Source organism: Ananas comosus, linkage group 12, assembly GCF_001540865.1.
Source record: "Ananas comosus cultivar F153 linkage group 12, ASM154086v1, whole genome shotgun sequence".
Classification (NCBI taxonomy): domain Eukaryota; kingdom Viridiplantae; phylum Streptophyta; class Magnoliopsida; order Poales; family Bromeliaceae; genus Ananas; species Ananas comosus.
The window spans coordinates 12496615-12522795 of record NC_033632.1 but is presented as its reverse complement, the minus strand read 5'-3'; the positions used below and the strand labels follow the sequence as shown (position 1 = coordinate 12522795).

Below are 26181 nucleotides of genomic sequence, written 5' to 3'. Positions count from 1 at the left end.
AATAAAAAAAAAATGACGGTATTTGACTAAACGCACTAAATAATCTAGTTGGTAATATTAGATTTACTTGGGAATAAGATTCATCCCAAAGTACTAATCCCATTTCCTTGAGGGAGGTGGGTATCCTCATATTAATGAATTGGGATAATTATAATATGTCTAATATTTTTCTTTATCCCTACCCGCCGGCTAATTGGTATTATTTTTCTTTACACTCTAACCTCATATCTCTCTCTAAACTTATCTCTCTCTAAAATTCAATTTTTTTTCTCTCTCTAAACTAAGCTTTTTCTCTCCCTCTTTTTCTAAAATCTAAACTCTCTCACTCTCTCTAATTTTGACTCTATTTCTCTTTTTATTTTTTTAATTATGCTCTCTCTCTTTAACCTATGCTCTCTCTCCATTTTTTTCTAAAAAGATGTTGAAATTTTTGGTAACATTATCTAAAATTAATTAAAAAAATAAATTAATTAATTGTATATTTTTTGTAATTTTAAATAATATGATTAAATAATATGACCGTACGAACCAAACACAAGAATTCCACATTCTTAGTAATAGGATGAATAGAAATAAGATTCTCGAACATCTTTTTATTCCTAATAATCTTTCATAATGCGAACCAAACGCACCCTTTAATCCATAGGATGGCAAAATTGAACATGTGAGCTAAACCACGAGGGGGGCAAATCGAAGTTTATCATATTTTAAGCCCATTTGACCTAATAGGAGACCCATTAAGCACCGTATGCAGAAGGCGTGCCTATGCTTTATTCAAACAGTTGAAGTAACTTTTCAAAATGACGTATAATTGAGCTTCCTTGCTCATTTGCTAACCGGACATGTACATCTCAAGCAAAAATCTTCTCCCCACAACTTCGCTAATTCAGCGCTATGTTGGCAGCCATGTGTTGAAGTTCTGTCGATTGTAATATGAGTACAGATGGAGAGGACCCAATTGAAATAACTCACGAGGATACACGATTGCCGAAAAATGGAAAGAGCAGTGACCCAATTGAAGCTCGATGCAACGCACCACAGCGCCACCACAAAAGGCAGCCTGTTTGGTCACTGCTTTTCCTCTCCAGGACAGCTAACCACCGCAAAAAATAGCAACTTGTGTTGAAGCTTTCGCAGCCCGCGCATATTGGAACACCCAGCCGGGCCAGACAAGAGCCTATCTTTCATATCTAGCACGCACATCTGCTGCAGAAAATAGTTCAATGGAGTTGCTGTAAACATTACCTGCTTGTCAGAAAGTCTGAAACTGCACCGCAGCAAACACAATCCGCGTCTGTTCGATCTGGCCGAAAGACATCTCAAATAGAATTGATGTTTAAGTAAAGATTTGAAGAAGCTTTACTAAATAAATTTACAGTAATGGTAACTTATAAAAGGGTATAATCTGAGAGAAAATGGAGAACTTCAAAAAGAAATTTACTTAATAAAATCTTCCAGTTTTACATCAGGCAGCTGAGTGTCTACCATCTGTCAAAGTGTTTGGGTACAGTGCCGTCTTATATTAAGCTCACACATTCTTCCGAATTATGCGACATTTCTTGGGAACAATGGAGAAGAAAAACACAAAGAAAAATAAAATAAGCTATGATGTGTTCCATGCAAAGCACCAATGATGTGCATCATCACAATGTTTATTGGCAAAATAAAGCACAAACAGATGTCCAAGGAGGAGAAGAAGTGTTCGTTTCCACGGTGTGAAAGCAAGCAAGATATTCGACCGAGGGCTTATCCCGTGAGTGCAGATGCTCCTGATATGATCTCAATCAGCTCCGTCGTGATTGACGCTTGGCGGGTCCTTTAAAAACAGAATTACACAGAGAAACAAACATCAGTTACACACAGTATCCATAATCTGTAAAACAAAAATGTAACCGTGCATTTACGAATATATTCATTCGTAAAATAGAGTTGAGCTAAAAAGCTCAAAGAAACATCTACGAGCTCGTGCTTCCACTTTTTTCCGTGTCAGATGCACATCCTAAATTCCCAATTCATGTGCGGGCCCGATGAGCATGCATCTTAATACACATCATGCGGGTGAGTGTTTTGAAGATGGAACATCCAAATATCAAGGTTCATCTGAAAATGCAAAAGAGTAAAACCACTCCAGTGCCGTAATTTTCTAAAGGATTTCCGCCAAAAACTACATTACATATCAAAAAATTATACAAAGGTCCCTAGCAATTCAGACAGTTTCAAAAAGTCCCTCAAGAACCTGCATATAAATTGCCCATGTGCATTCCGCCGTGTGTTCTTGCGTGTGTTTGTGTGAGGACACACACGCAAGCATTCTCACGCGCGCGCGCGTGCGCGAGAGAGAGAGAGAGAGAGAGAGAGAGAGAGAGAGACCTGTTATAAGAAAGGGTAAGACGATCAAGCATTTCACCAGCATTTCTGCTGGAGCTGTCCATGGCAGACATTCGTGCTCCAAGCTCACTACATGCATTCTCCAAGGCCGCATTATAGAGAACCTAAAAAATCAAGAAGTGTTTTAAGGACAAATAATGGCGACAGGACCACAAAAAAAAAAAAAAATCAAATTAGTTGGGGGTCCAGTGTTTTTTCTAAACTTTATCTTCTGCAGAAATACCTCATCTTAAGCTCTGAAAATATCAAATTCACTTTTGGGGGGGTGGGGGATCGCAAGTTGGTTCTATATCGTCAAACAGAAATTCAATGAGGCACTTTTGGTAAATACAAGGATATATTTATAAGAAATTAAGTTTTTGAACAGCATATATGAAGATTCAAATGTTGCAGGGATCTATGATAGATAATAAGTAATATAAAGAATGCCTCAGCAAATGTACGAGACTTACACAAGAAAACTGAAACTCAGCAAGATTCTGCAGCACTTCTGATTTGGTCTCACCCCCTTCAATTTCATAGGAATCCAAATCGCCCAGCTTCCCACCAGCTTCTGATTCTCTCTCCACAACCTGTACAGAACCAGAAAATACAACAGCTCTCAAAGTAATTATCAATTTATTATCCCTACCTGTGGGGGTTGTGGTGGTGGGGGAACTGTAGAGAAATATTAAAGTAGGATGAAGGGTAAAAAAAAAAACTCAAATCACCTCAGGTGACAATACTGTGGAGACAGTGGGGATAAAGGCGACAACAGAATGGAACTTGTTGAAAACAATCCTCAATGCATCAAACTCAACATTCTTTAAGATGTCATCAGCCAGTACAGAAATCTGAACAAAGAAAAAAAAAAAAAAAAAACTAATCAAGAAACTCAAAGAAAACCTTAATAATAAAAAGATTTTAAATTGGAAATACATCAAGTAAATCCCTATTACTAAAAGAATAAAGCAAAACAAACTTTCCATGCAACCATGACTGAACATAACAACAAGCATGTTATAGAGGTTCTACTAAATCCTGTGACAAAGAAGAAATAACCCAGTACTCTTTGAAATAAAAGTTTAGCAATAACAAATGTGAGATACCTGTGTGTAATTGACAGGGTTCTTTTGGAGCTCCGTTACAGTCATCTCAATGGAGCCTTTAGAATCACGAATCAATTGAACCTTGCCCTTTTCTCCCAATATGACATACTTGGTCTCCTTTTCTGGACCTAATGGCCACAAACGGTGCCATAAAATCTAATTTGCATCATCACGGTAATGAAGGTATAACCAACAGTTGATCAGATTGAGTGGATTTACCAGAGGTGACCTTGAAAAGAGACTTGCTGACTTTAACCGATGTTGAATTGATGCCACCACAAAGACCCTTGTCGGAGGTGATAGTCACAATAACATTCTTCTTCACATCAACACCTGGAAGTGACATGCGTTGACACAGAGAGAAGTTTGTTACACATAACACATAGCAAAAGTACCAACCAAGGCATTAACAATCTAGATGAAAAGGAGGAGAAACAGAACTACATGTCAAGAGAATCAAACATAATATATAAAAATTGGAGAATTTTGAGGCCATACGTGAAGCCACGTCATCCCTCTATTTAAAAAAAATGTACATTTTGATGAGAAAATAAAAAGAATTTATATAGGGATGTGACTTTTAGCTTTGGTTTTTTTGTTAATACCCCTTCGTGATTTGTAAAGAGATGTACCTTTTCACTTAGTTTTTTGTTAGTACCCCTCCACGAATGGCTATTCCCTTCGCAGATGGATAAGTTTACTGATTTAAATGTTAGGTAGTTATTAACATATTGTTATGATATTATTTTAAAATAGCAATAAATATACGAACTCTTATTTAAACAAATAGTACATTGAATTTACAAGAATGCTTCTTATCTATCTCTCCTTTCTACATTATAGACTATACATATTATAAACTGCAACATAGTTATTAATCTCTTGATTATGTCTATCAAAATAAAAATCTAAATCGTAGAATTAATTTGTATTTATATAACTGAAATTAATTATTGTTCCGTGCATTGTACGTGATTAAAGCTAGTTTAACACATAAAAGCAAGGCATGTCTAGAATGAGTGATCTTCATCTATCTGAATAAACACTTATATCGAGAAGATGAGGCGGGATTCCACTCGTATCATCTGTTCCAAGAGGCAATCAAGCAGTAATAGATGAGAGAATTTCCCTACTACTTCCAACCGAGTCTAGTTAAAGAAATCTAATAACATAAATCTAGCAATGACGACTACCATGGGCAATGTATGGTCGTATTAGTAGAAATTTACAGGTTTGCACCAAGAAGGCAAGAATAACTTTAAAGGTTGGTGATTTTAGTGCCTAAGCTAACATCATCATCATCATCAAGAAGTTAATGTACGTGTCAGGAGGTTTTCTCCAGTAGAGGGATGTAAAATATTTGATTAACGGGATTTAATTGATTTGGGATTAGTCGTTGGGATTTCTCATAATTTAATTGAATCGATAATTTGAGGTCGGATTTGATTAGAGTACATTCTTGAGATTAGTCATAATTTGTCAATAACCCGAATACACGCTTTCTTACTATTTTTAACTAACAACAGAGTAGGATAAAGTAAACACATCAAAATGATCTCCTATATCTTCAGAAAAAGCTACTTGCTCACCCTGGACGCCCGCGGCAAACAAGAAAAAAAAGACTAATTATTTAACGAATTCACTGATTCTTCTAAAGTGAAATTAATTGCTTCTTGGTTGCAAGTGCAAAGATTTCTGCTGATTTATGGAGCCAAACCCTTATAACTAAAATGGATAAATAAAGAATTCTATAGATTCGCATTGCAGCAGAAAATATTCCCTCAAATCATAAATTTTCAGGCAGAAATACTACTAGAATTTCACTACAAATATTTCTCACTTACTCTTTCAAAGAAACAGTTTTCAGCCATAAAATCTTTAATACACAAATTTCTCAGCCATACATAGATTCAATCTTTTATACCAAATAACTGCCAAAGTAGGAATCTAATTGATCATTTTGACTATATTCAAAAGCCAAATTTAACTCAACTTAACATCAAAAGAGCCCTCTGCTAATCCAACTATATCTGAAAATGGATCCTGTCTAACTAATGCATCTACTTAGCGTAAACTTCATATAACATATCCAGACCTTTGAGCTTTGCTGAAAGTGACTCAGAAGAATTGGATAAACATGCTTCTTACTGCAGGATGCACGCATTAGAAAACCCATATGATAAATCCATAAGCCCCCAAGTATTAAATATATGCAACACTTATAAGAACAACATTTAATACATTTACCTCTCTTGCAGTCTAACAAACAGAAAATTAAATTTGGCAATGAATTTTGCCAATTACAACTTCATGTATATTTAGTTAGTTAATAATCTTCTAGTTCCTTTTCCATCTTTAAACAAATCTAGTTGACAAGCTGACAGACATCCTTAATTTTCGTTATTCTATTGTTTGGATCATCCTGTAAGTACACGCTTACCTACTCAGCTTCTCCATATCTCACTCTCTATCAATTGCATACCTGTTGTATACTTAATACAGTCATTATTGTGAATGACACTGAATCTGTCTCTCTGTTGCCAATTTCTGTGGAAAATATTTAAGAACTAGCTATTCAAATGATCTCCCTAATAGTCCTGACTAGTCAATGTAGTAGTACCCTGATATATGTAATGTTTGCATCACTCATCATATAGAGTGGCATATTAGTCTGAAATGGAGAACACAGATCACTGCTTCTAGAAGTATCATAGGACTAGGGAAAAACAAGTAATGGCTAAATACATACTAGGAGTATCGCCAAGAAGTGCGGTAAAGGGCTGCCAGAGGCCACGTGAATTCTCAGTTCTTACTTGAACGGCTCGCAGCTTTGATGCTGCAACCATTTTCATTGCCTTTGTGATCTTCTGAATGTTCTTAACACTCTTCATTCGATTTCTCACTGCATTATATATGTAAGAAAAACAGGCCCAATCACATTAACGTAATCAAATGAAATTCTTTGCATATATAACTCAGCAAATATGCAACTGCACAAATACCCTTGCAAAGAAGTATTTGCAGGCGAGCCTGAAAATTGTTTTCATTTGCTTTCATGTTCCTACAAGGGTAACTACACAAAAACTGGTTTTGCACATATGCCCATGCAACGGGTATCCAAATAAGCAAAATTTTCAAGGGATACAAATTCCACACTTTTACAGGGGTATTTCCACAAATTCAGAAATTTGCTGGAGTTATATGCAAAAAGCCCAATCAAAAGTGGCTTTAATACAGAAAGAACACAGTAGGTAAGGGATGAAGGTCTATTACCAACTTGAGTTGAAATTGATCGCAACCCAATGGGAGCGGATTGTCTGCTAATTCAAGATTCGGTTAGTACTCTATGAAATAGCATAGATACAAAAGTAGAAAAGGGATTTCATATGCTATATAAAACAAAACAAATATCTCGGTTGAGTTTGGAGATGCTTATTTCCTATAGGAGAGAATGGAACAAATAAGCAAAAATGAAGTGAAGAATGACACGATTAAAAGAACACCAAGCACCACAACCATTAGAAGCATCGATCATGAAAAAAATGAGGGGGGAAGATATGCAAAATAGATATTCCAGATCCTTCTTTGTTCCTATATATCCACCGCAAACAACCAAAACGCGGTGATGGCTACATATTCATGCTAAATGCACTGATTAGATAACCTATAATCCACTTTTCTGTATAACGCTCTTTGACATACTTAAAAGCCAACAACTACCCAACCTTATCTTCTATATAAAAAAACATAGAAGCATTACACAAATCACAATTCTCCTTAGATATACGAGTGCTCAATAGTAAAAAACTCAACAAAGAAGAAAGATAAATCACAAACTACTCCAAATGATATGGCACTAACAAAGAATGGCACAACATTTCCATATATAAAAATGAGACCAAATATTATAACTTGCTTCATTAATTTACTACAATCGTTAGTAATGTATAGCAAATAACTTGTAATGCATGTATCCAAAGTAATACTAACAAACATATTTTAACCCAAACACCACCCGATCTTATTTTCTCCAAAAAATTAAAACATATACACCATTCCATACATCTTGAGTTTTTTTTTTTTTTTCTTTTTTCGCACAAAGAACAAACTCCACTCCATAGTTTAACTTCTACAGTAGAGGATCCACAACATTTTCATCTTACCCCTAAAAATGCCATAAATTTCTAAAAATTAGTCTCTAAAACACTCGAATTCATCACACGATTCTCATTTCGAGTGGCATTCAAATGAATCTACTTCGAAGGAATAAAAACAAACAAGGAAGATATAAAAAAATGGATTTTAAATCTACGAAAGGAATTAAACAGAACCAATGTAGAATTCCATTTCAACGGCCGATCTACAAATCTACCGCGGACCTATATCAAAATCTAATTCTCAGAAACTCTAGAACTGGTATTTGGGTCAAATCATGAAACCCCAATACTATCGATCGAAGGATGGGGGACCTTACTCGGGTGAGATCAACATCGCGGATCGCCCGGCAGGGGAAGGATTGGAGGCGATCGGAGAGAGGAGGAGGCGCCTCCCCTCCCTTCTCAAAGCGGCCATCGCCATGGCTACTTTCTCTCTTCTTCTTCTTCGCCTCCGCAAAGCTCTCGAATCAAACCCTGGATGGTGGAGTGAGCCGTCGCTTCTTCAACCCGGAGAACAGAATTGAAAAGGGAGGTAAAAATGCATGAAAAACCCTCCTATAGCTTCTTTGTAAAATAAGACATCAACTTTTATTGTGGGAAATATGTACAAGGACCCTAAATTTAGCAACTTTGCAAAGCAGCTACTGAGATTTTTATTTTTGTAATTAGATATTTGAAATCGGGTTATTTCATATAGATTATTGTAAACATAGTAAATCACAAATATACTCTTATAAAGCTCAATTTTTATATATTATTCCTACAAAAATTTTAATATTTTTAAATATATATTATTAGAGAACCATTAAAAAACTGTTTATTTTTTCAATTTTGCCATCACAAATTTTGTCTTTTAAAAAATAATAATAGTATAATACAAGAGGGGTTAAAATATTAAAAACTAACCAAAAGTAAATATTTAATATGTTTGTAATTAGACATTTTAAAATTTTATCAACTAGATTAATAGGTCCTCCTCCATCAAAATCACGTAAGTGGTACGACTTTAAAGGAAAATTTTTCTCAATACCTTTTAAAAACATCTAATTTCATAAATACTCCTTTAAAATTTAAAATATCATGTATATCCTCTCAAATTTAAAAAACTTTCAAAATTAACCATGCTATCAAATATCCATTAATATTAAAGTTAATAATATTTATATTCCAACTTTACCCCTTGCCTACACCTGGTGCACGGACACCCTCGCTCCCTTTGTGCGCACCTTGATTAATATCTTTCGAATCCAAATTTAATTGGACAGATAAATTTAAAACATATTATCTAAATTTGAAAGATATTAGCATTTGAAATTAAAATTTTTTTGTATGCAGGTATTGTTACATATCACAAAAATTCAAAAGAGGCACACCATCAAATCTATCAAACCAATCTTTGATCCAAACACCTAAATATATTTTAATAATTCTTATTCAACTTATTTTTCGCAATACATATCATTTTGGATCATTTTTTGACTATCTTTTATCTATTCACTAGTTACGGAACCCCGCGCGTTGCGGCGGGAAGTCGATACAATAGTTAATTATTAGAACTATTAATATTATTTTTAATATTATTCATTAATATTTTTGAATAATATTTATTTTCGTAGTGAGTATATTTAGAAAAAAAAGTTAAACGAAGTCTCGCATGTTGCAACAGGAAGTCGATACAATAGTCAATTATTAGAACTATTAATATAAATTTTAATATTATCCATTAATATTTTTGAATAATATTTATTTCCGTAGTGAGTATATTTAGAAAAAGAAGGTAGAACAGAAAGATAAAACTTTTTCGCTGTAGCTAGAGCAGTATATTTTATTTTACTCATAATACAATAAAGATATACTAAATTAGTCAAAATAAAAATATATTAAAATAATTAAGATTAATAAAAAAATAATAATAATAAATGCATACTATTTGGATCATAATATCTATTAAAATAATTAAAAAGGTCTGTAAATGTATGGATATATGTATGCTCTACCTTTTGCTTAGTTATATTTACAAACAAACTGCCATAAGACTCAAGGGAAACTTAAAAAAAAAATAAAAAGAAATAAGCAAAAAACCTAAAAATTTTGGGATTTGGAAGTAACCAAGAAAAATAGAAGGTTGCAGAAAACTTGGGAAGCCAAAGGAGAAAGAAAATGCGATACAAAATAAGAAGCCAAAAATGTACAAAAAAATGTACAAAAAAATGTACACAAAAAACGGAGAGACTCAGGGAGGGAGATAAGGCTTCTGCAAAAAGCACACTTTTAAAAGATGATGAAACAGGATCAATAAAAAAAAATTATTACCGAACAAAGATCAGCAAGTGATTGCCTCTAAACAGGGCGTCCAACCTGCGGCTGGCATCAGTTAATCGGTCCAATGCGTGCATCCAACCAGGAGGTGGTTGCCTCTGAACAGGCCGTCCAAACCGCTGCTGGCTTCGAATAAGCCTAGTATTCATTTCTCTGAAGTAACTAAGGAATGAATAAAAACATATGTATTGAACTTAAAAAAAAAACTGTTACGTGTAAGACTGCAACAATTTTTAGTTAACCATAAGTCATTTTATTAGATGCTCTTCTACTTAACTAAAATACATTGTAGTTATCAAGTAAAAGGTTTAAAGAAAGGAACAAAACCTATACATATACATAACCAGATGCATTCAGACTCATGTACGAACCCGCGCGATGCGGCGAAAAGAAATTATTAAATTATTATAATTTTAAAATTTAATTGTATAAAAAAAATAAAAAATAGAATAAAAAATAGTAAAAAGGTTGGTATACAGCCGTTTAAATAAAAGGAGATCTTCTTTAAAATGCACAATTCACGTTTAAAAAGATAAAGATATTAAAAATTTAATTGAAAAAAAAAGCTTAAGAATAATAATAAAAAAAAAGTATGTCATACGATGCTAAGTATGTGCAGATACGTCAGATGTGTGAGTGAGTGTAGGTGTTCAAAATCCATATTTGTCACAAATAGCATCAATCAGGGTTCTAATTTACATATCAAATACATATTGATAACTGGCTGCGTACTTAATAGAGTATCGAAAGATTTTACACCCTTATGTTTACAAAAGTAAGAAAATATATGAATAATACTATAAAAAACTAAAACAAAAAACCATAAAACATAAGTCGATTATAAAACTCAAAAGAGTGAAGCAACCTAAAAGGAAATAATATGAACGCATACATGCCTCAAAATTTCATGTTTTTATTGAGACAAATACATGAATAAGTAAAATAGGTAAAATATAAGAAACACAGAACCAGCAAATAATCAGACACAGCAATCTAATAAATTACATGAATTGGCTTTCCATTGTAAAAAATCATATGAAGTACAAAAATTTGTTTTGCATTCTTTTACCTGAAAGAAAAGCCACAACCATAGTAAGAAAATCCTAATAATGTACATTCAATATAAACACTGCACTATTCAAAATTTGAACTAAGTAAAAGGCAGACCTGTCAATTCATAAGTTTAGGATGTTTCTTGACTTGATTTGGTTCGATTATCTTACAGTTTCAAGTTGTTGTTATTTGAAAACAAAGAGATCTTCATCAAAATATACATATAAAAAAAAAAAAAAACTAAAGGCAGCACAAAGGCGACATCTCTAGAGAATCAATACACCCAAGTTAGTAAAAAACATAACACAGAACAAAATATACATATAAAAGCAAAAAAACACAAGGCAGTACAAAAGTGACATTCTTAGATAATAAAAAAACAAAAGTAGCGAAAAAGAGTACAATGAGATAGTAAAATCCAGAAAGTGCCAAAATGTAACTTTAAAAAACAGGCGTAAAAAGATAAACCAACAAACCAAGCAGGAAGACCAACAAAAATAATAAATGAAGAAAAAAATTTGAGTAAAATTGGAAATAAGGATGCATATTCTATGAGCTCACATAGATATACTTTCATAAGTTGACTTTCGTAACCGTAAATGTCCTCAACAGCCAGATAATTACTCAATACTATTGGTCCATAAATCAACAGAATACAGAAAACTTTTTTCTTATATATTAAAATGCAAACATCTTATATTATCATATGTAATCGATGAAAAAAATCAAGTGCAAAAGATCCGACCTATAAATTCTACCATAACATAAACATAATGTATATGTATGAAAAGCATACACGTCGGCCATAATGGATAAAACAGCTAAGAAAGAAGGCAATTTTTTCGGGAAAAACTACAACTTCTAATTTTTTTTTAAACAACAGTTTAAGTCGTACAATATACTAATGTGAAATTACACAGGTTTGCTTCATATATCTTCAAAAACTCAATCGTAACATAAACCTAGCTATACATATTTCAAAAAACAACAACCTTTTGCACTCAAGTCATTACTATGAAGTTTTATAAATATATAAGTCTCAGCATTAGAATGCAAAAAATTATTAAAAAGAAGTACTCTAAACATATATGTCCCAAAGCTACCACCTTTACACCAATACAAACACTTTTTTATATATTTAAAAACCGTTTCAATAACAAATCTAGACTAAAGGAAAAAAGAGAGTAGTGCAAACACTACAGCTGTTTTTTCTAATACATGATTTGTGCAAACTAAAGGGTTCTTTTATAATTAAGCACAAAACTACGTAACAATAATTAGATTTGGTAAAAAAGTGGCCAATCTACTCACATAATTATAAGAAAAAGGTGCAGCATATAGAAGCAACAATAGCAGGAAATCAAAAACAAATTTCACTTTCTTTTTTTTTTTTCTTTTTTTTTTTTTTTGTTATCAACGTGAAAGCGNTTTTTTTTTTTTTTTTTTTTTTTTTTTTTGCAAAGATACTTCAACAAATGAAGCAGGAAAATCAATAGGAGAAACCAAAGACAAAAAAAAAAGGATTTAAAAACTCACAGCAATATCTAAACATCTAAACATTTGCAAGAAACAACAAACAAATCTAGCGAACCATTGAAGCGTATAAAAAACAATAATAAAAAAAAAAAAACAGAAAAAATAGTTGTCCCAGCTATTCTTAAAGTTCATTCTTATGAATTGTCTTGAATAAAGAGCAACACACTAAAATCTTTTAATGTGAAAGACATGCCGATGGAATTCCATGTTTCACTCACTTTTTGATTAATAAAAAATGCACAAAACAAAAGGAAACAATACCCTATTGAAAACCCCTTTTTTTATTCTCATCTCAAAAATAGAAGGCCCAAGAATATGAAGGGGGAAAAAATTAAGAACTGCAGAAAGAATTAGTAGGCAAAATGTGATCCTAAACAAATTCTAAATTTTAAAAAAAAAAAAAAAAAAAAAACAAAAGTTGTGCAATTTATTCGAAGTCGGGGCAAAGTCGAAAACAATTCGCGACAAAAGAAACTTATAAGGCTCAGGTATGCACCATGCAAACAAATTGTTTATCTATTCCAACAAAGTAGGGCCTCTTCAGATCACGATGGAAATATCAGCTAATTCTCGATAATGTCCAACAGTTGCAGAGATTGCCACAAGGCCAGCCATTCTACCATACCATTATCAACCAACAATCGCGATAACAATCTTCAACTGAAGATGCAGAATGCAAAGATGCGAGTACAGCAAAGAGGCCTCTATATCATCACCACCTTAGCCCAAATACTCGATTCCAATGTAATTCACAGAAAGAGAAACCAGCAAACCAAGCAGGAGGACCAGCAAAAACAATAAATGAAGAAAAGAATTTGGGCAAACTTGGAAGTAAGGATGCATATTCTATGAGCCTACATAGAAATACTTTCGTAAGAATATTTTCGTTACCGTAAAATACCCTGCATCTTGATATCATGGCCATCAAATTTGGTCTATATTTATTTCCCTATCATCATCGGTCCTCAACGGCCAAATAATTACTCAATACTATTGGTCCATAAATCAACAGAATACACAAATAGCGATGCTCTAATGAATTCGAACCCCTTGATGTACATTCCAGAGACTATCAGAGCAAGCACGAAAAACATGTATAATTTTTTACATGGTATATATATAAAATATTGATAGAACCCGTGCATCACCAGTGTCAAATGTTTCCATTAATTGTCGAACAATATCTCTGTTAATATCTTGAAGTTCATCACCAGTGTCAAATGCTCGCATTCTATTATCGATTTCGTTTTCAGTATCGTAGATGTATAACTAAGCAAATTTTGGACGATGCCCATCCATTGGCAGCAGCGAACCAATCCTGTGATAATTTTGCCCACTAATCTTAAACACATACGGGCCGGGTCTTCGATTAATGTCGTTGTCGACCTTAGCGCCAAATGATGTGAGAGTGAACATCGAATTATAGGTCCGAATGTTTCTCCTAAAATGATTTGCCTTACCCGAAACTCCATAATCTAATAAAGTATCAAGCACCTCAGGGGTAGACTGCAATAATGGCAAAGCAACTTTACCCTCCTGACAACATATCGAAAACCGAGGAGTTTGCTCTTTGCGTGATTTGTTATTTCTTTCTGCAAACCATAATTGAGCTCCGTATGATTGACATTGATGCTCAGGCAAACCAACATCTGTTACTCATTGTAGCGAACAATTGGTCCTGGCTAAGGAAATATACCCGATTTGAGTCCTAAATTAACATTAACAGTTGCTTCTGCGTTTGTTATAGATAAACACTTTCTTTTTCTCTGCCCATAATTATCATCATCCAATCGTGTAACTGAATGTTGACGAACATCGGCACAAGAGTTTGAAGCATAGAAGCCTCTACTGTGCCTACGCTGATTAAGAATAGCCTTACGTAGTTTTCGAGCCTCGGCACACAATGCCATAATACTATTCCTGAATTTCACTCTAGCAAAAAGAAGCACAAAATCCTTTTATCGGAAGGAAAACAAAAGTTAGCGGTAATAACAACAACAACTCTGTCTTATTAATAGTAAAAAACAGTACAAAAGGTAACCTTAAAATCAAATGGTGCTACAAAAAGGAAGGAATTGGCTAATTTTTTTTAGGCCAATTCATGTCGGTAGATTATAGTTATTGAATTTTAGCAATATGCCGTTTTGTAAGTTGAGTTGCGTTTTGTTTCAGAGAACAATACTTAGGGATCTATATTTAAAATAAGAGGGGGAAAAAAAGAAAGGGAAAAAAAAGCGGTTTCCACTAAAAAATAATCGTTTATATATCTTTCATAAATATTTTCAGACGATTTCGAGACCAGCATCCGACTATATTTTTTTTCGCGATTTTGCAACTGTTTAGTAGTAAACAAATCAAAAAATTTACTTCCAAGGAAGGAGAAGGTTAAAAGGCGTCCAGTGAGCAATGAATTGAATATTTGGAAGGTAAAATTTTCAACAAACCTGAAATGACGATGTCAGAGCTTGGAAAATCATTCCCAAAAGAGTCATTAATTTTATTAAGATCTTCTTGAACAATGTGGCATTATGTATGCCATTCAGCTCATCATTTCTTTGAGCATCTGAGATAGCTTCAACCACCACTTCGTAACCGTAAACATGCCTTACCCTGAAAATAAAGTCCAACTAAAACTTCATTGCTCACAAAAGAATAAATATAATTGTAGCCGCTCAACTTCAACAAAGGAAATATTCATAATATTCAGTAAAAAACAAAATTGCAAGAAAGTACTACTTTTGTGCAGGGGTCAAACCAATGGTCCCAGTTCCAGAAAACAGATCGAGAACAATCTCTGAGCCATATCCTTTGAGCCCAGCACAATCCTCAATAAGCTTACAAAGGATCTCTGCCTGAAGAAAATTGTGTTAATTAAAACATTTGAGAAAGACTTTCGACCCGAAACTTCAGGCTTCACTCGGTAAAATAGACATAATACATGTTTCGAGAGGTAACCTACCATGTAGGGGAGGGGTATGGGAGGAGAAGTCGGGCAACACAACTCCGCGCCGGCTCGCGTCTGCGCCGGCCCACGCTGGCCCGCCCGCCCAGGCGCCTCGCCCAGCGGCCTCCGCTCGCCGGCCCGTTCTACTCGCGCCTGCGTCGGCGCGCCGCGCGCTCGCCCGCCCGTCCGCCCCCGCCTGCGCTCGCGCAAAACGCGGAAGGCACTTCCATACACTCTTTGTATTCCCAATTCAAAGTTAAATATAGATATATATAGATATTGCTAATAATAATATTTAATGCATGCTGACCTCCGACCGTAGGAAGAAGCCACGCCGGGCTGTACAGCTGAGAAGGTGCGGTGGAGGAAAAGTCGCGGCCCACACGACCGACGGCACAACGCCACCTCCCAGACGGGATGGCGGACGGGACAGGCAACAGGGCAAGAGAAGGCGGAGAGTACGGGAGAAGGCAGACGGGATGTCGGACGGGACAGGCAACAGGGCGAGAGAAGGCGGAGAGCTATCGGACGGGACAGGCAACATGGCGATCGAAGGCGGAGAGGCGTCACCACGAAGGCGGAGAGGACGAAAGGACGGCGAGGGGAGCAACGCCGCGTCGTACCGGAGGATGCGACGGTGTTCCCGAGGGAGGAGAGCGTTGACGTCGCGGCTACGAAACGAAGGAGGAGAGGACGGAGGGTGAGCGGGGGACGGTAACGCCACGCCGTACGGACAAGGAAAAATCGGAGCGAGGGGGGTGGTGGGGAGGGGGGTGCGCCGCCGTACGGGAGGGCGGAGAGCGCGAAACACGGGGAGGGAAAAATCGGAGCGAGGGGGGGGAGGGGGGTGCGCCGCCGTACGGGAGGGCGGAGAGCGCGAAACGCGGGGAGGGCTCGAACCCTATCGCCCTTTCATAAGCTTATATTAATTTGTTTTTCCTCCAATCTCCCATTTTAATTACGCTTTCAAAAATGTAAACTATGGTTCGATAAAGTATTTTATTTTAAATTCCACACATACAAAGAGTTTTTTTTTTTTTCAAGTTTAGAAAAATGAATGAACCAAGTAATAATCTTGCAACATAGAGACCGTTTATTTAAATATATCATTATCACACTATTTAGACATTCAACTCATACTATATGTATATGTATTTGGATTGGCTTTTACATTTGCTATGTCTAATTAATATTGCAAGATCATCACATTAGCATGATAAAACTATTTTTCTATTATATACTAATTATTAGATGAATTTGATAGGCAAATTTTTTATTTTCAAAGAAATAATTATACTTATCTTGTGGGAAAGCGGTTGTAATCTAGTCTAGCCTCAAATTATCCAACAAATTAATTTTAATTAATAATTCTTTAATCAATATTTAAAAATTAAAAAAATATGTCTGATTTTATATATTTCAATATATCTAATATAAGATTAAACTACTTTTATTTTTTTAAAAAAATATAATCTTATTTAATTTAAAATTTTTAAAACTAGTAAAAAAAAACATCAATTAAATTAAACTACAAGTAAACTTTATTCAAAGTATTCTAATATATCTAATGCTAAATTAGATAACTCTTTATTCAAACTGATTTAATCTAATCTTAATATGCCTATAATATATGTACATAGTCTTAGTCAAATTATTTAAAAGTTAAAGTCTAGCCCCCGCAGCATAAAACACTAAAAAATAAATCCGTTAAAAACAGATTAGGTAACCTTAGCCATATTCAGCATTAAATTACATTATTTATCATTTAAATAATATAATCTGCTTCGATTTACAAACTTTCGTTTATTTGAATATCTGACAACATTTACTCACGGTACGAAAATATTTTTACATAATTGAAAGATAGCGGCTTAAATTTTAAGACGAAAGCATGGGCATCTATATTCAGCACATCCATGCATGCAGTATTCAAAAGATGAGGGGTGTGCTAAAATGTTTAGAATTATCGACTAATCCGCATATAAACCATATCAAAGGTTCATTTATTGTCCTCACCACCCAAGCCATTAGAGAAGGAGAAGACTAATACATTCCCTTTTTAATTAAACCACAACTAATGCACGATCAAACCACTTCATTCAACCAGAAACAAGGAGGATCACAATGCCTCATTATATAATAATAATCTTAATAATAATAATAATACTAGCAGTAAACAAACCACACTTTACACCGAATCAACAACCCCTTCCACCTGCTGCCGAGCGAGGTACTTCTCTCTTCGCTCTTTCTGAAAACAAATAAAGTCGATTCGCGAATTTCCGATCAAAATTTTGAAAGTGAAAAAGAAAATTGAATATAACAACATAGTGAAATATGTGTTTCTGTTTTTTTTTTTTTTACCCATTCGTCGATAACAAGCCCTTCGCCGACAACCCGATGGCCTGTGTCTTCCGGCGGCTTTTTGCGAGCTTCAAGCGCTGCCTCAGCCTCAGCCAGCAAGCGCTTCAGCTTATCCATTTGCTTCAGTAATTTTATGCAAGTCAGCAATGTATACCATTAACCCAGCATGTTTATTGCTCCATTAAATGCTTCTATCTTAAGCATAGAATGGAAAAAGGTGTGTAGAATTCGACAAGCACCAACTTACAGGGCTAGGGCGATCCACGTCCAAGAAGACAACTCTCAGGATTTGCTCAACCGCAACCTGATCTTTCTGCTCATCAAACTGCCATAGATATAGAGCATTTCTCATTAAGTCGCAAAAATAATAGCATCGATTTTTCATTTGCCTATAAACTAAGTGCGCCTCATAACAAACTCAAAGACGTAACTTCATCGTAAACTATGGACTATTACATAATTTAGAAATGTCAAGCCCAACCTACATTACATGATATAACTAAATTAAGTCCTTCATAATGAACTAAAGACATAAATTCACTGTAAATTATGGACCATAACAAAATTTAGGCTAGTAAGCGGTTGATCACTTATTTCATTTGGATTGTGATTCGGAATCTATTTTACTAATTAATGCCACCATTTTACTACCCCTTCCGTTTAAGGAGGGCCAAACAGCTGAGATTGGACATTCAATTTTTTAGTTTATTAGTCCACCCTTCACATGAGCTAGCCTCTCAGACCTCAAAAATATTGCCCGGTAGGCCGCACATTCTGCAAACTGAAAAGCATCAAAGCGTAGTAAAGCAAACTCACCAACTCAGGCACATACTCCATCTGTCCTTTGACTTTCAAACTAACAATCTTAAACTTGACCTTGCTTTTCTGTTCCAATGGCTTCTCGTTGTTCTCCGGATGCTCCACAAACTTGAAAACTAGCATCAAAATGAGCCCCAAAAGGACCAGAGGAAAAAGAAAAAAAAGAAAAAACAAAAAAGGTTTCTAGTTAAAGAGATGAAGATATATAGAATAAAATTTTCTCCCTCATTTTTCTCAAGCAAAATTTTCTTGGAATAAGAAGCAAAGGAAAGATATTACAGCTGTACCAGTTGCTACGATAGTCTCGCCAGGAGAAAGTATACCGCCAGGGGGACGCATGAAGCAACTTTTCGGGGCAGTCGTTTGAAACTAGAGCCGCATCGTAAGTAATAGTTTGGCCACCATTGACAAGTTACAAAGAGAAAGAAAACGCTGATTAACTATTAGCAATATCCACAATTTTTCTTTATTTTTTTTTCCCCTTCTTCAGAAAGGGGGTGTTTAGAAGAGCAGGCCGAAATATATAAACTCTGAATGTTTAATTAGATTACCAGCAACCAAAATATGCCTAGATATATATAACACATACCTTAAATGCTACATGGGACTTGCTCGTATTCTTTATTCTCACCGCACTTCTTACCTGCTTCCCAGGTTCATCTTTGCCATGCAATTACAAGCCACAAAAGGTTTCCCAAGAAAGGAAAAACAGGGGATGAGATAGTTAGCCTTATTAAAATTTCAAAACGTCTCAAAACTCAGCAATGAATATATATATATATATATATATATATATAATGAAAAGGAAAAAAAAAAACTGAATTAGATGTCAAATTAAGTATTATATAAACCAAAGTTTAGTCACACTACATTTTCAGTTAGTAAGACAGTGAAAAACAAAATCATGGCGAACATTAGAAGTCCATGAAACTCGCTCTCACTCTCTCTCTCTCTCTTAATTTTAATGAATTCACTCAGTTGCTTCATGATGATTGTTCAGTAGCAATTAGAAGGGGAATTTAGGATTTGGTGAGAATCAGAAAAGCAGAGGAGGTAGATCAAAGTCCACAGGCAGGGTTAAAAACAACAACAAAAAAAAAAAATAAACCGGTCTCATCAAGCTCGTACAAACCAAGGCATCTAAATTAAGCAAATTTACCCGTACAACAGAGCAATCGATTGTAAAAATCAAAACAGTTCCAAGTATCGAAGCTAATCATAGACATAAAGAGGTCACTTCGACTCCACTAAACGCCTCTTCTAATTATTACCGCCAACATGCCCAAAGAAATTAAAAACGAAGAAACAAGTGAAAACGAACTGCTAAATCGCCAAATCCACACACACAGACACAGGAGAGAGGGAGAGATATCAGATTTTGAAGGATTACAAAGTCGATTCATATCCAATCCGAACCTGCGTTCGTTTAATAAGATCTAGGAATAGCCTGTAGCGCAAGATTAAGCTGAAAATTTCACAGCAAATTATTCGAAGAAGGAGAAACTAAGTCTCGACGTAAGTAGGTAAAGACCCGACTTTTTTTACATTGGAGAAGCGGCGAAAGGAAGCCCTTTTTTAAAGACACACAAGAAGGAGAAGGAAAGATAATGCCCCGAGTTAGTTTTTCTTCTTCTTCTTTTTTTTTTTGAAAAAAAAGAAGAAGAAAGAAAGAAAAAAGAAGGGAGGTTGGTTAGTTGCATACATGGGAAGTAGAGCTTGGTGGGCGGATCGAGGCGGAGGCGGCGGCGCACGGGGAGCAGCGAGCGCGCCACCGACGACACCGAGCTGCTCCCTCNGGTGTGCTGCAGGTGAGCAGCCCCTGGGGATGATGAATCTGTAGGGCCCAGCAGGCCCAAATGCGGCTTGGCCCAGCACGCCCATCTGGCCCATCTGGCCCATCCGGCCCATCCGGTGGTGGTGGTGGTGGTGGTGGTGGTGTTCCGCCGGCGACGGCGACGCGGACGACGATCCCCCTCCGCCGCCGCCGCCGCCGCCGCCGCCGCCCCAGAAGTGCATGGGCATGGGCATACGGCAGAGTCCCCAGCCCTTCCCCTCGGCTGCTGCTGAGGCGGCGGCGCCCTCGTCGGGGATGGCCATGATCAGTCGGCCATCCAGGAGGAGCGGCTCCCCCTCCCTTCCCCCACCCCTCTCCGCCCCCCAAAAGCACCGCAGCTCGAGCACCCCCTCCCCCTCTACGCCCACCACGCCGCTCTGCTCGCCTCCTCCTTAAACCCACCCCCTCCACACACACACACACACACTGTCTCTCTCTCTCTCTCTCTCTCTCTTTCTCTCTCTCTGGACTTTATTTGTTCTATTAACTACTATTATTATTATTATTATTAATAATTAGTATTAATTACACCCGCTTCGAGAAGGAAGGAAGGAAGAAAGAAAGGAAGGAAGGAGGGGAAGGGAGCTATAGGCAACAACTAACAAATCGGCGGGTATGTGTGTGTTGTTTGGATTAATTTACTTAACTTGGGGTAAGGTAGGAAGGAAGGTGAGGGGACTGAAGAGGAAGAAGAAGATGGAGAAGAAAAGGGTGGAGATTGGAGAAGGACAGGTCGGATGTTAGATGGGCGGATTAAACTGCAATTATGAGTGCGGGGGCTCAAGTCCGTCCGCCATTTATTATTATTGGTGATGTTAGATGTTAGATTAGATGGGCGGGCTTAAGGATGACTTTTTTTTCTTTATTTGATCAATTTCAATTTATAAAAAAAAAAGTAATTTTTGTTCTGATTCATTACGGATAAAGTGATAAATAAGAGTTAAAAAAAAAAATCTAACCAGTCCCGAATCTAATCTAACGCGTAAAAAAAACAAAAAATTAAAAAATGAAAGACTTAGCCCACATCCTTACTATTTGTATTTTGTCTTGCCCATCTTCTTTTTATTTTGAAAAAAAATATATATGTATAGATTATTATAGAATATATATATATATTGCACCTTACTATCTAAATTTTTATTTTTTATTTTTTAGTTTTAAAAAATGTTGCTAAAACTAATAAGTATGTATGGTCTTTAGAGGCTGGGGTTATATTTTATAAACGCATGGGCTAAAGTCAGATAATGCGTTTAATACAAGGATAATAACACTAACAATACTAATTTCATATTAAGCAGTAATTTTGCAGATTTTCTTTTTAAAATTTTTTGCGGGGGAAAAAATAAAACTAAGTACCACTACACTCGTACTGTTTGCAAACATAATAATTGGATGCTCCAATCTTCCTGGCAGCATTGCAAAAAATTCTTATTTTACATCATTTAGAGAAGAGAAACACTTCGAATTTTCACCGACCTTCGTATATCATTACTGTATTAATAGATACATATTGTTGGATTGGGAATCGAAATCACGAATTGTTGACGTAATAAATCGGGTTCTTTTACTCTCTACTTATAGCATGAACCGAAAAGATGGAATCGACTGGAAGAGCCGAAGTGATTATATTTACTTGCTGAAAGTACATACGTACAAGGACTACAGTAGTTTGTTGATTAACTAAAGCTGCCTCTTAAACAACAATAAAAGAAAGGCTACAGACTATTTGTAAAAAGCTCTAATTGCTGGAATTGAAAAAAAAAAATTAAAAATGTTATAGGTCTATTTTTTTTATTTATAGTGGTGCGTTTTCTATCCGTCGTTATTGGATAGTTGGCGTCATGAAGGATAATTTGGCCACGCTTTTTATTTTTACGGATACATTCGGGCGAGTAGTTTGTTGACTATGAAATTTTTTATATACATTCTTAACTGTTTCGCCTATATCTCCCTTATATTTAACTGTTTCTCTCTTAACTCCTGGTGCACCATGTGTCATCATTTGATTCGTCCACATCAACTAGTCATGTGAATCAAGTTGTTTACCACGTGGAGTTATTTTTCTAGCACCAACGCATACAATATTTTTAAATCTTCCGTCTGAACTAATTAAAGACCTTCGCCTCATGTGATACAAGGGCCGCATTTTTTAGAGTATTTGCTGCAGTACTACTCTTCATAAAGTTAATACATCTTAATTGCTGAGCAATTAATGTTTTAAACACTTGAGAAATACATTGGATTCCTCCTATAGGATTATTAATTTTTACATGGTATGCCGAGAACTAAATGAAAGTAGTGTGGCTGCATATGAGATCATTAGTACAAAATTACTTTAAGAAGGGGCCTACATTGACTATAATGAGACCTGCAGGTACAAGTGTGGAAAATAAGACCTATGCTGCATCCAGTAATTTATTAGATCGATCAGAGTGGACACGTAATGTTAGAGGACATGATCACAAGGATGTCCAAGGCCTCTGATCTTCAATGTCTACAAACTGGCCTACAACACTTGAATTTTCCATTTAATTATTATTTAACTACGGACGTGGCTGTTGAGCTACAACATTTCATCCATTTAACTATATTTATTGCTACCCGTAGCTCAAAATATACATATTTAAAAAATATACATCTAAGTTTATGCTATCGATACATTAGTTTTATACATATAATAACTAACGAAAATTATATATTTGAATGATGTAATATGCACTCTACGATCCTCTAGTTTGCAAGAATTTTTATTTTATCGTCCTATTTAAAAATAGATATTTACGATGAAATAAAAATAAAACTATAAAATACTAAAACTACGGGAGGGCAAATAGGAGTTTATCTCATCACTGCTCAGAATAGTTAGATTACCATCAATAAGTGTGCTAGTAGTTACAAAGGACGAAGAAAAAAATTTGTATAGTAAGTTACATAATAAAAATATATATATATAATTGAAAATGTGAGTTTTAGCCACAAATCCATTGTCGTCTAGTCCGGTTAGGATACCTGGCTTTCACCCAGGCGACCCGGGTTCAAATCCCGGCAATGGAAATTTTTATTGTTTCAATTTTTTTTTGAAAAAAATAACAATTGCTTAATTTTCTCTTTGTTTAACTTTTCTAATTGCTTAATTTCCTCTTGTTTAACTTTTCTAATTGCTTAATTTCCTCTTGTTTAACTTTTCTAATGTCGGATGCCTCGCAAAGTCCACAACCTATCGAGCATAGTACATACTAATTTGTGGTATTTTTTATTAATAAACAAATGGCGACTTGTTCACTCTTTATATATATTTTTTAAACAAAAAGAAAAAAAAAAAAGACATTATGCATAATTAACTGGTATTGATTTGACTGATCAGCAACCTGACAATGTTTGATGGCTCTCCTATGTATGGATGGAGTAAGAGTGTCTGATTTTGACAGCAACTAATTCAATTACACCTATGCTTATCATTAAGCGTACTTTATTTATTATTATTAAAACTCACAAATAAGCAGCTTCTTTTTGTTGAATATGTAGTGATTGCTTAGCGGAATCGTCTAATTTTTGTTATGACTAATGACATCTTATCTTATGAGACAGAAACACATGCGCGCAGAGAATGCATTACAGCAGTTTATTAATTACTGCTGAACATACATACCGTGCAGTGCTGTTTCGCATTATTATTTCAATAATAATAAAGTGGGCCAATTTGTGCTAATAAATATGTTCCTTCCGTTCCGTCATTGATACGTGCCACTTATTAGCTCGCAGAATATTTAGAAAAAGTCGGTGTTTGGTAGAAAAGTGGTTGAGCTATTATAGAGGAACGATGCTAATCCTTCCGAATCTGCGGGACCAAATGAATGCTTCGAATTCGAAGGGCAATTGGATGGACAAAGGGAACAATGCCCAATTCCACGAAGCTTTTAATTTGCTCCGAGCTTTCCCATTATTATTTCATGCACGGCAAATTAAAGAAAATTCTAATTTATTTTGCAAGTGATGAACTCAAAATTAATTTAAATTTTTTTAAAAAAATTCTAAATTAATTTTTAGATTTTTTTTATTTTGAAAGATTTTAATGAATTTTAAATCCAAATTTCAGAATTAAAAAAAAAAATTCCAAAAGTAGTATTGGCTCTAAGAAAAGGTTCGGGCAATTTTTTTTTGTATTTTTTTTTTAAATAAAATCGAATAAAATAGCCAATAATAGAAAAAAAAAAAAAAAAAAAGAGCAAGTTTAGATGAAAGATAAAAATGAAATAAATGAAAAAACTGTTGAGAAATTAGATTGCAAATTTTAATAATGCATGTGTATTTGATAAATTACTTGATGAAATTTATGTGTTAAACAAATGGATTCTTTTGTAGGGACATGTCTGTTCAAACGAATGGACTCCTTCGTAGGGAATGTCTATTTAAAGAGACATGACTTTTCGATTCGGATGAATGGACTCCTTTGTAGGGACATGCCTATTCAAAGAGACATGACTTTTCGATTCGGATGAATGGACTCCTTTGTAGGGACATGTCTATTCAAAGAGACATGACTTTTCGATTCGGATGTACCTTTTGAAAACATATAAATAGAGGCTCTTGTGCCAAAATTCATATTATCAAATAGTTTTCAGATTTCAGAGTTAAGAGCGTGAGAGATTCCGAGTTTTGCTTCTTGAGTATCTCTAGCCTCGTTCTATCCCGAGAGTACTTTGTCATAACCCGAAGCAAACTTTGTGTGGGGGCAAATCTACTCTTTGGAAAGCGCTGAACTCGTGGCTCGAGGCTTTCCCCGTGTACGAATATTTGCTCGTGTTTATTACTTGAAGTGCTCGTGGCGTCTCTTGCGGTTGTCATTCCATACCGTCCCTAACAAAAACAAAAGATGAGAAAGGAAGGAGAAGGTAGAATTTTTTAAAAAGAAGAATTTTGCCGGCGCATACAGCAAGAAAAGAAAACGACCAACACGGAACTAATTTTTCATAATTCTTCTCTCCAAAAGTACACAACATAGGTTATATTTAAAACCTTCTAAATGTAATCCTAATCTAATTGAAATCCTAAGATTTTAGAAATTTTTTTCTAATTCAAAAATATAGAAAAATCTAAATCATATCACTAATTTTTAGTGGTTTATTTTTATATGATAAATTCTAAAAAAAAAATCTTTAAAAACAACTTAATAAATTAACAAACAAAATAATTTCAAAAATTAGAAAAAATAAAATATAAACGAATCAATCCTATTCACACCAGATTCTGCTTCATTGCCTTTTTGTGACTTTTAGCTGTGTAACTCAAATCAAAATAGCTATGCTATATCCAACGACGAATTTAAGTTGAAACTTAGGAGAGGAGACCTTCGTTTACCTCGATCTCACCACTGTAACAAGACATGCACTAGTGCCCACACAGTTGATCAGTCAGGTGAATTACGAGTCGAGCCCTTCATATATCCTTTTCCTTTTCACACCCACAAGTACATAATCAAAGACATGATTGAGTGCAGCGCCGATGAAACCTCTCGAACTACGGGTGTAAATTCGATCGAGTTCGTGACGGTCATCAACGCTGCACTCAATGATGCGTTTGATCCGGGCCTCTCTCGCGCTTGCTCCTCGCATCTCCTTAGTTCGTTATCTCTGCACTTATATAGAAGAAGATCGATGCCTCTGGCGCCTTTGCTGGTAC

At 35.3% G+C, this 26181-nt stretch overlaps 3 protein-coding genes and 1 non-coding gene across 4 annotated transcripts; 1 reads left to right on the top strand and 3 right to left on the bottom strand.

Moving 5' to 3' along the window:
• LOC109718129 (ATP synthase subunit gamma, mitochondrial-like) lies at positions 1425 to 8186 on the bottom strand. The gene is made up of 9 exons (XM_020244152.1): positions 7951 to 8186; positions 6750 to 6793; positions 6226 to 6378; positions 3696 to 3809; positions 3477 to 3604; positions 3099 to 3221; positions 2841 to 2960; positions 2371 to 2492; positions 1425 to 1816 (listed from the first exon to the last, which is right to left on the bottom strand). Exons 1-9 carry the CDS (start codon positions 8052 to 8054, stop codon positions 1747 to 1749), a joined length of 978 nt encoding a protein of 325 aa, XP_020099741.1. The 5' UTR covers positions 8055 to 8186; the 3' UTR covers positions 1425 to 1746.
• On the bottom strand, positions 9913 to 17221 carry LOC109717997. Its single transcript, XM_020243964.1, has 6 exons — positions 17213 to 17221; positions 15796 to 16394; positions 15501 to 15720; positions 15278 to 15393; positions 14986 to 15151; positions 9913 to 10090 (listed from the first exon to the last, which is right to left on the bottom strand). The coding sequence occupies exons 1-6, from the start codon at positions 17219 to 17221 to the stop codon at positions 10004 to 10006; spliced, it is 1197 nt and encodes a 398-aa protein (XP_020099553.1). The 3' UTR covers positions 9913 to 10003.
• Positions 17435 to 21316, bottom strand: LOC109717996 (vesicle-associated protein 4-1-like). The gene is made up of 8 exons (XM_020243963.1): positions 20529 to 21316; positions 20371 to 20470; positions 19258 to 19328; positions 18956 to 19037; positions 18666 to 18784; positions 18097 to 18174; positions 17850 to 17969; positions 17435 to 17736 (listed from the first exon to the last, which is right to left on the bottom strand). The coding sequence occupies exons 1-8, from the start codon at positions 20763 to 20765 to the stop codon at positions 17674 to 17676; spliced, it is 870 nt and encodes a 289-aa protein (XP_020099552.1). The 5' UTR covers positions 20766 to 21316; the 3' UTR covers positions 17435 to 17673.
• Positions 23483 to 23556, top strand: TRNAE-UUC. The gene has a single exon. It is a non-coding gene; the product is annotated as a tRNA-Glu (tRNA).